The sequence below is a fragment of the Rutidosis leptorrhynchoides genome, chromosome 3 (assembly GCF_046630445.1).
Source record: "Rutidosis leptorrhynchoides isolate AG116_Rl617_1_P2 chromosome 3, CSIRO_AGI_Rlap_v1, whole genome shotgun sequence".
Taxonomy (NCBI): Eukaryota; Viridiplantae; Streptophyta; class Magnoliopsida; order Asterales; family Asteraceae; genus Rutidosis; species Rutidosis leptorrhynchoides.
In genome coordinates this window covers 533,919,253-533,930,132 of record NC_092335.1, presented here as the reverse complement: position 1 = coordinate 533,930,132, position 10,880 = coordinate 533,919,253, and the positions used below count along the sequence as shown (strand labels likewise).

General features: G+C 34.2%; 1 protein-coding gene across 1 annotated transcript; it reads right to left on the bottom strand.

The window, feature by feature from the left end:
• Positions 1-793: 793 nt before the first annotated feature.
• LOC139898409 (phospholipase SGR2-like) lies at positions 794-9,987 on the bottom strand. The gene is made up of 21 exons (XM_071881135.1): positions 9,349-9,987; positions 8,731-8,831; positions 8,197-8,379; positions 7,789-7,944; positions 7,374-7,445; positions 7,124-7,276; positions 6,145-6,195; positions 5,878-6,048; positions 5,635-5,784; positions 5,464-5,529; positions 4,129-4,593; positions 3,885-4,043; positions 3,690-3,762; positions 3,402-3,504; positions 3,085-3,178; positions 2,913-2,975; positions 2,729-2,777; positions 2,509-2,609; positions 2,018-2,064; positions 1,553-1,826; positions 794-1,258 (listed from the first exon to the last, which is right to left on the bottom strand). Exons 1-20 carry the CDS (start codon positions 9,548-9,550, stop codon positions 1,601-1,603), a joined length of 2,685 nt encoding a protein of 894 aa, XP_071737236.1. The 5' UTR covers positions 9,551-9,987; the 3' UTR covers positions 794-1,258; positions 1,553-1,600.
• Positions 9,988-10,880: the final 893 nt, after the last annotated feature.

Genomic DNA, 10,880 nt, shown 5'->3' with positions numbered 1-10,880 from the left:
GTATGTATGTATGTATGTATGTATGTATGTATGTATGTATGTATGTTGGTTTATGTCTGTAGATATGTATGTTTTATGTTTTATTTTTAGTGTAGCTTTTCTCGATTTGTCTGGAGCCCTGCTCAGCAGCCTAAGGTACGTTCTCATATATATATATATATATATATATATATATATATATATATATATATATATATATATATATATATATATATATATATACTTTTTTTTTTGGGTACTATGAGTATTATTATTATTTATATATATATACACACATATACACGGTTCTGTTAAGCGAGGCTTAGCAAGCGTCGATTTATTGGCGACTTGACTGCCGCTTAGAGCCTAAATTGAACTCCAGGCAAGATGTAAAACCTATGAAAATTTGATTATACCATTTTCATAGCGTCTCCGTTTATTTTATTTTTTTATTTTCTTATTTATTATTACTATTATATATATATATATATATATATATATATATATATATATATATATATATATATATATATATATATATATATATATATATATATATATATATATTCATTCTTTATGGCCGGAGGTCCCCTTGAAAGCAATCTCTTTACCCGTCGAATAGTGAGAGGGAGGACTTTCTCCGCTCTTGTGAGTGTTTAACTCGGGGTGGAGAAATGATTTCTCTTTATTCTAGGATAGAGAAAGAATTGTCTACATCTCACCTCCCCATACCCACTCTAATGGGATTGGATATTGTTGTTGTTGTAGTATCCATATTCAATATCCATATCCATATAATCATTACCAAAATATTCCTTCGTGAATCAGCAAAAACTTGAACTACGAAGCGGTCTGGCTACATGTGCAATGCACGAGATCTAGCTTAATTAACATATCCGAGTAGAACTTAAAATGAACAAAAAAGTTCACACACTTGGTCAAACTTGTCTCAATTTGTCAGAACCACAAAACTAGAAATCATACAAAAAGTACACACACTTGGTCAAACGTGCAATGCATCGTAGGGAGATCTATCATTTACAAAAGGTAATCAGTCTGTGTTCTAGTACCATCACTTCAACTATTTTGTACATGTTTTCAGGCTCAAGGTACAAGGTTTTGTGTTTCCATTTTCCAGAATGGATTAAAAAAAGGTCCGAGTAAAGCAAACTAACATTCTCCGTAGTTGTGTTTATTCGCAGCTTCCTGTTGGATTTTAACATATGCTAGATCTCGCATTCTGTGTTTTATCTTCGCCAAAACTTCCTAGTTTCTGCACCTACATACAACAAACACAAATTGAAATCGGGATGAAAACAAATCAATGTGTTCTCACATAAAAAACAGATTGACGGACATGTTGATAGACCTAAAATCAATCCTACAACATTGTAAAAAAATATGTCTCTCTAACTTCTATGATCTATCTTAGTGTAGCAGGAAGCCCAATATTACAGTGTATTTTGTTGCCTTCCAAAAAAAAAATAAAAAAATAAAATAAAATAGAACAGATTGACAAATATTCCCCTAAAGAACTCTACAATGTGAGGATCTTATTCGTACTCATTATTACCTGCATTTACATTATATACCAGATCAACAAGACGACAGTAAGCATGATTCATTGATTTCTGAACTTTTTGGCTCCAACCGAAAACTGCTTCAGGAACTGCTCACTGGCAAAAGTTAAAGGAAGCTCTTCATTATCAAACATGTCCTTCCAATCATCGTTTTCTTGAACTGAAGCATTCTCTGTGTGATTTTTTGGAATTTTGGGCCCATTCGGTATATCTCTATACAAATGCTTTAGTATAAATAGCGCAGTATCAGGGTCCCTCCAGTATTTTCTGCAACATAAAACAAAAGAAATTTTTTAGAATTTCGATTTCAATAAATGATAATATAGAGAGCCTAATTCTAAAAGTTACAACTTATAGAACCAAACAACAAGGAAAAGTGTTGATGAATTATCGATGAGCTTGAAAATGAAATATATCATTATCATTCAAAATATATAATGTGAAATATATGTACTTACGTATGTGCGCCAACCGCTGATATGTACTGATGTTCGAATGTTTTATTCTGCATTACCAAAAATTTAACAACTGAGCATTCGGATCAGGCGACAATGGGAAAGAAAAGATGAAAATTCAGTTGAAAGAAGTTGGAAGTAAAAGGTACCAAAGTGGGTGTGGGGGTAAGTAAAAGTTTTTTTTTTTTTTATAAGTCAAAACAGGTTGGGTTGACTCACAGTACTTGTTCATTCTTTTATTTTTAATTCTATATACTTCTGATAATGTATTACCTATGATAAAAAAAATATGTTATTACAATCACGATCCATATTTTTTTAGCATTCAAGTACATTTCAGTTTAACTTCAACTTGTTTGACCCACTAGACCATTTGGCCAGTTTCATTATTTGGTTAAATTAGCTCAAACCCATTAAGGCCTTTAAAAGAAGAATCTCGCCACCTCTAGTAAGTTAATAGATAAAAAACTTGGCAGAAAAAAAAGTATACGTACTTGAAGCATATGATCGATTCGCCCATCTTGACTCCCTGTTAACCTCTCCAACATTATCGAACCATACGAGCTCTCTGTTTCTTCATGTTCTTCTGAGGTTTCTGCTAAGCCAGAATATAGCACATATAAGTAACAAACTAAAAAGATTGTTTAACAAGAAAGTAAATAAATGGGTCAAGTTTATATGGGTAGAAGTTGGTACTAGATATACTTAAATTACCTTCATTATCATCACTGTCTCTTGATTGACACACTGTCAGCACTTTAACCTAAAATAGGAAATGCCTAATTAGAAAACATAATAGGTATATTTCTAAGCAATAAACTATAAAGTAAAATGTTTAGTAGTCCAGCTTTAAATAACAGAATACATAATATGACAGTTAGAGGTGTCTGGTAACAACCTTTGCCAAACTCATTTGATCAACCACCACCTGAGAGCGCGATGCAATTCCTTCTATGAATTCCTGCACCATCATGTACATGCATTATTGTAATGAAGGCTTAAACGTTAAAGTTAGAGGTGGCAATATGGGTGGGTCAGGCATTTGGGTATAATTTGTATAACATGTATACCTGGTATCCAACATGCAGCCTCTTTCCACCTCTATGATAAGGAACAAGGACCGGATGTTTGTCAATATACTCCTTACAAACAAGTGGTTCTACTCTGAGCATAATATCAATTTATTTGAGTCACGCGTAAACAGAATAGTTCTTTTAACTTAATACAGAATTCGTGCAAAAAAAAAAAAAAATACATGTGTATATCCATATATGTGTGATAGATGGACTAACATTTTTAGTGTTAACCAGCATATACATTATGAAAACAAAGTAATAATTTAACAGATAAATGTTTAGTACTTTATAAAATAAGGCACCACAGATACCTGTATGCTACAGGATCGTAAGGATGAAAAATGTTAAACATTTGCCGACAACATGGGATCTCTTCAATTATATTTTCATCTTCCCAATAATCTTTTCCTTTCCCTATGAAAAAATTAAAACATAACCATAAATGAGGTTCTTGTACTCCCATACTTGGTGCAAAAGAATTATCAAGCCCTTGAGATAAAGATTTTCGAAGTCCGAAAAACTGGGCAAATTTACAATTTTTTCGGTTCTGTTAATCTCTGAAGGATCAAAAGGTAAAAAGGGTATGAGAAAAGCATTACCAATTCCGATGCGTACATTGCGCAATGCAAGAAATACGCCAAGAGGAGAACCAACTGCAAAAAAGGTATCAACCTGGCAAGAATATGGAGCAACCCATGGGTCAACAACAAAACAAAACCAAAAAAGGTCGTCTAATGCATCTACTGATTTAGAAATAAAAAGCAGAATTAGAGCATATAAAACATAATTATTACCTTGAACAACAACTTGGTGTACTTTATATAAGGCGTGTAACTCTTCAAACTGCCTTTTGCTGAACACGCAGAACTCTTGGGGATACTTTCACTTCTTTCAATTGAAGCTACAGTTTTTTGTGATTCTAACTCTTTAACTCTGGCATTCAAAGAATCAATCTGCATGAATAAAACATTCTTAATTAGGAATTTAAGATAATGACAAAATCATTTAATTGAAAGGGTGAGTGTTAAACTTCATGACCTCTTCCTGAAGAGACTTGATTACTAAGTTTTCATCATTCTTGTTTGTTTCCACATCAATTTGATTTGAGTTGCTCGTTACAACGTCACTATTGATGGATGTGCATTCATCTGAAACATGGTTGTTCTTTTCAGAGTTCAATTGAATCGGATAATCAATAACAGTATTGACTCCAGTTTCATCCAACACCAGACTATTGTGTTTCTCAGAATCCGTTGCCAATTCATCCGAAACTAAAGACGGAGTGAAAGTAGATCGACACTCTTCAACGTGTGTTTCGGGGAGTATACTACTTGCGGTTACGTCTTTTTCGGCTGAATTTGATGATGAATCACGCACTGAAGATGTTTCGTGGTTATGGTCATTATACATCCATTCCATGGGAAACGGTGATGACAGAGTCTCCTGGTGACAAAGGATGTCATAAGAGAGAACACTTCCTAACGAATGGCCATACAACGAAACCTGACAGAAAAAAAAAAAAAAGAAAGAAAGAAAGAAAGAAAGAAAAAAACGAGTAAGTCTAACACTGCAAACGATTCAAGCATTAATCAAGTTTTTGAGCTCGTTCAAGTCAATCTTCTTTGAGTTTAAATTTGAAAAAGAACGAGTTCGAAACTAATAACAAGTACTTGAAGTGTGATAGTAACTTTATGTGCGTGTACATATACACTTATAAACGGGGTAGCAAAATACTAGAGCTTTTATCAATTCATTTGGAAAAAAGACGACTTCTTTAGCTTTTCCAAAGAATACTATCAAGCTTTATGGTATGTTTGGATGCGAGCTTTTTGGAGCTTCTAGCTACCAACTTTTATGAAAAAGCTCGATAAAAAGCTTCGTTTGGTTTAAAAAGCTTAAAGCTATTATACGGAAGGAAAAACTAAAAGCTACTAGAACTAGCGTTTAAGAAAAAGCTCCCAGCTTTTGTCATTTTACTCTTTATTTTAATGTTCCATCTACTATGCCAAACACCTAAATACATATAAAAAGGTAACAGCTAACACCTACAAGCTACCAGCTAGTTTTGTCAAACATACCCTTAGGATCAAGCTTTGTTTAAATGAGTGTGGTTACTTTTTTTTCTCTTATTTACAATCATATTGAGCATGGTTTATTAATTAACATTTTTAAGCCAATAAAGCATCCAAATCAAGCTTGAATTTTTCCCTTAATTGAAAGCTAGACTATTTCATGAAGCCTGGTTGAGCTAGCTGATTAAGTTCAAGTTTAACCTAAGGTGATCGAGTCGAGCTGAGGTTCAGCTCAACTCAGCTAGTCTGCAGCTGTTAGAACAACCATACTATATGCAATCAACTGAAAGAATTCAAATACCTTTCCATCATAACCAGGATTCCTCTTAAGAAACTTCATATATAACCTGTTTAACTGGTTCGAAACCTGCACAAGTCATTAGAACAATTGTAACGCTCAAGTTTCGATAGCACAATGGAGAAAGTGAATATAGGGTGCATAGAACCAAGAGATCATAGTGAATATACATACCGAGTCAATGATATCCTGGCAGTAAATTGGGCTCATGTAATATAATACATCATGAACGGTTGCACTCAATGTTACACGCAACCCGCGTACACCGGGTAACGTGCATCTTTCTACGGCTGACTCACCACTAAGTTTTAAGTCTTTCCTCCACTGGAAATATATAAAAAGACCACTCAGATCAAGGATATAAATTGACCCGCCCATGTTGCCACAACCAGTTAAAGCCATAAACATAATATTTACCTGGCATGGAATGAAAAGAACCCTTTGAGTTCCACGTTGGTAAGACGTTAAGTGCAAATCAGCAAGACTTTGTGTAACTTGGCGGAAGGTGCCAACATCGTCAACTAAATTTGCTTTCTGCAACCTTTGACCGATACCATGAACCATGAATACTAGATGCCGAACTGGGACCTGTAAGAATTTGCAGACCAAAATAATATTTACTACATGCAGGTCAACAATCAATAAAGGGGTTCATATAGCCCAGTAAAATGCCATAAGCTTTACCTGTGAACAGTAATCGTCCATTTCTTCTTCTTTCTGCTGACGTAACTCATCCTATAAACACAAATTTGATACGAAATCTTGCTTACATTGACGAATGTACAAGAAATGACAGCATAGTGAAACAGATGATAGCAATGAATATGCCACGACATCAGTATATCTCTAATGTGTCGAACAATAGCTAGAATGAAAGCGGGTCAGATGGGATGAGCGGGTCAAATGTCGGAAGTTGCCTCCAGTTTATAATAACAAGGTTTTATGATCGCACTTCCTTGCGAATGTTTGAAACTCATCCTCGTTCGTAAAAGAATATTAAAATAGAGAAAAAATCATTTATTAATTGAAAATTTATTAATAACTGAATCACAACAATTAAAACCTAATATTAGTAAGTTAAAACTAAAAATTATGTAGTAAGATATAGAAACTATCTTCTAATGAAAAGAATTTGTACCAACTAAAATCAATAAGTTGAAGTTGGAGAAAGTTAAACACAGAATATGATGAATATACTGATATAATAAGTCTAATTAAAGATTAAAGATCAAGCATGCAAACATTATTACTTTACGGAATTTTTTGTGTATAGTAATTATTATTATTATAACTCACATTAATTATAGTGATAGTATATTTTTTTTTACTTTTAGCTATGTAAAGTTTTAAAGAGAATATTCGAACTTGCAACCTAATATTACGAAGCAGGCACCTACCAACTCAATGAACAGTGGGCCAGAACCTCACACCACCCATGTCTACCAATTGAAATGTTTTGCCACCCATTTCATACTTGTCACACTCATTGTTAACTAAAGAGAATCATAACATTTGGTAGAAAGTTCTCTGGGTCGTCAATCCAATTCCAACCCACCATGTACCAAACATGACTAGTTTTGACCATTACTGAACCCATCCAGCCCGCCCATTATGCCACATTTGAATGCATCATTTATGTATCCCAAAACAGCATAAAAATTACCTGAGTTGGTTTTGGTGAATGAGATGAAGCATAACCACGCCTTAATTTGATGCTAGTCCCTCCAAAACTAACTACACCAGCAAATCCAGATGAGGGAACATTTAGCCAAGCATCCCATGTATCATCCTCACCTGTAAAAAGTGCATGCAAACCCTGCAAGAAACGAGAAAGTAACATGATCAATCCTTATGCGAAAGGATACAAGAATGAGAAGTCCTGAATATAGGTTTAGATTCAAACATCAAAATACCGGGCTAGACCCTTGCATATCTACACGGGCTGCAAATAACCCTGATGGTTGAAATGTTCTACGGTGCCAAACCTGAAGAGAGAAAAAATCAAACCATAAAACTAGGCAATAGTTAAATATGAATCACATTTGGTCTAAATAAAATAATATGGACTAACTCACAAAAGCGATGGAAAGCACAATTATATGCTTTAAGAATTGTTAAGTTAATGGAGAAGATAGGTTAATAAATATTAGTTGCACTTAAAAGCACTGAACTACGAGAATAAGAGATTCCTTGAAGATAACAAACACCAAATTAGAGGTGGCAGATTCGACCCATTTTCTTATGAATAGTGGCCCGGTTTTAAAACATTAACAAAGGGATAACGGGTCAAACACGGTCAAAATTCGACCCGTTTGTTAGATTACTTACCCGACTGCGATAAGCATACTCTAACTGTTCAGCAACATCCTCGCGAAGTGGAAGCCAATCAAGACTCCCTTTTCGAGCAAACCAATGGCCTCTTAGAACGCGCCGATTGTCTCCATTCCAATAAACAGGAAAACTATGTCTACTTAATAAGTCTACCTGCAGTAGTAACATACAACAAACAAGTAAGCATACCATTAAGTCTACTTATTAACTAATATGATATATTCAACCCCAATCACCATCTTTTACCATACCAACCATATTTTAATCTAAAATCTTCTCACCATCCTCCAATTTACATGAAGAATAAGTGGTACAATAAGAACATAGAGTTCACATTAATTAAGATGGAGGCTTGAAAACCAGCACGGTTTCTGAAAACCATGAATTAATGAGAAGGGACGATACCTCATACAAGCCTCCTTTCACAGGGACACCAACCCTTTCTTCTTCATCTGCGCATTGTCGGCTTGATCGAGTGTTTGGTGAATCATATGGTGTTAGCTCGAAAATTGAAGAAAGTGACCCTTTTGGACCGACACTACATTCACCATACTCTCTCCACCAATTAGAAAGCAACTCCTCTTCTCGCTGCATATGTAGTATGTACATCAGTACTTTAACATTAGTGCATGAATGTAAAAATTGCTATAAAAGAGTATGTAAGTATATGCTACAATAAGCAACATTCTGCTGAGTGACCCTTGTTGGAGATAGGATTAAAATTAGTCTTACTTTTTTCAGTTTCATAGTTTATCAGTATCCTAATTTATTTGGTTTCCTCATTGTTGTTTTGTTTCCCTCTTTTTTCTAGTGTTGTCCATTATGAACAAATAAAAACATATAGAAACTTCATATTTTTCCAACCACAACCCTAAAGAGAACAAAGAATGTCAAACCAATAAGTAACTTCGATAGAACACCGAAAACAAATGGTCTGACCTGCAAGAACGATGCCTCTATAGCAAGAGAATCTCTCATGCCAAACCGAAAATAATCACCTTTCCCTACTACCTCTGTTTGTGGTAAAGCAGCAGCTAAGTCTGTATATAAGCAATAGTAACATTGAATCAATCAATATCATATACAAAAGAAATGAATACACTACACGAATCCAGCCTAAAAGCATTCAACTTTCTACCATCAAAGATTCAAACTAATTCATGGGTGACCACAATTAATAGCATGGAAGATGTTCAATCCTATCACTATGACAGTGTGACCTGATACAGTTCAAGTGAGCAACTATCTAAATTCGGCAATCAGCCCTGAATTCCCCTGTATTCAACGAGCACAACGAACAAAGAAAACTATAAAGCCCTAAACATAATATCTATAGCAAGTTGGTAACAATGAGCAACAAAACATTACAATTCCTGCTAAGAATACCAAAATCCCTACTTAAACCCCTCAAGCCAATGTTTATAAACAATCAATATATCAGGCATAGATCAATATTATTATCTAAACAATTAGTCAATTATACTCGTAGTACTCGATACATTTCCTACAATGACACCAACACTTTGTAAGCTAATAGATTATAATCAAACAACTCACCATTATCTGCCATTGGGATTTTAGAAAAATACCATCTAACATCACCACCATCAGATGGGCTTCTAGTATGTGCAATATACTTCTGCCGCCCCTCACACTGCTGTATTTCACCAATCAATCTCCGAATATTCGATGGCGTGTTGCGCAACATATCAGCATTACTACGAGCCGCCTCTTCATACTGCCCACTACTTTCAGCCATTATAAACTTGCTTAACGCAATGTATCAAACACTTGGTATGCAATCAGTACAAACACACTATTGTATCCAACATCTCCCTCCAATTTAATAAAAAGTAGCAATCTAGTGTGATCAAATACATCATCTCATATTTCTACTGTTAACCCAGATGTAAACTTGGTTTAGGCAATTTAACGAACACTTTGTGTGCAATCAGTACAACCACGCAAAACACCAACTACTGTATCAATTTTTTCCACCAAAATAATGCAATTTCTGATTCCAACGCGAAAAATTAGATGGTCATCTCATAATTGATCAAGAAAAGTGAACTTGAAATTTGGTATAACTGATTTGAAGAGAAATTAGTGGTTATGGATCATGGGTTGTGAAACTGTGTAACAAATAAAGTTGATTTCTGTTTGAAACCCTAAATTGATTGTTAATCAATGAAGGTTGTGTTGTTGGTAGATATGCAACGATTAAAGAAATGAGAAGCAAAAGAAGGTAGTGGAATATGTGAAGAAGAGAGTCTGGCATATTCTCATACAGCAAAAGAAAGACTTTTTATTTTACTCCCTAATAAATTGATTTTTTTTTTTTTAAACTTAAATAAATCTATTTATCTATTATTTCTATTTCTATTATTATTAATCCTTATATACTAAATGTGGTGGGTAATTATTAATTAATTCTTATATACTAAACTAGTTGTGTTCCCTCGCGTTGCGTCGGGGTTCGGTTTTCAATGTATTTTATTGCGTTTAGTTTGTAAAATTATTTCGTGGCGAACGATGATGTCGTTGAAACGCAAGAACTAAAAGGTATAATCCGTGAAAGATTTAAATGTTATTTTAAATTAACAATATATGTGCATCACCGCGTTTCGATATGGAATTGTCGACTTTTAAAAAATTTAACGCAAAATCAACTTGTATGAAAAGTACCTCAAATATTTAGCGTTTTTTAAAAAACGTCCGTTTCGCGTATAGTTACTGACATTGTGTTCCTAAAATTATTTCGAGTTTAACGATGTTGCCGGTAAAATTTAACTCCTTGCGAGCGAGAAGATATGACCCGTTGAATATTTGGGTGGAGTTTATTTAAGATTTTTTATGAGAATAAGTATTTGACACTTTACCCCCTATTGGGGGGTTGATTTTAATTTTTGTAAAAAGTGTGGGGTTTTTCTAGGAATTCGCGCCGGGGTTCGATTTTCAATGTATTTTATTGCGTTTAGTTTGTAAAATTATTTCGTGGCTAACGATGATGTCGTTGAAGCCCAACTCGAGTCGAACTAAAAGGTATAACCCGTGAAAGATTTAAATGTTATTTTAAACTAACAATATAT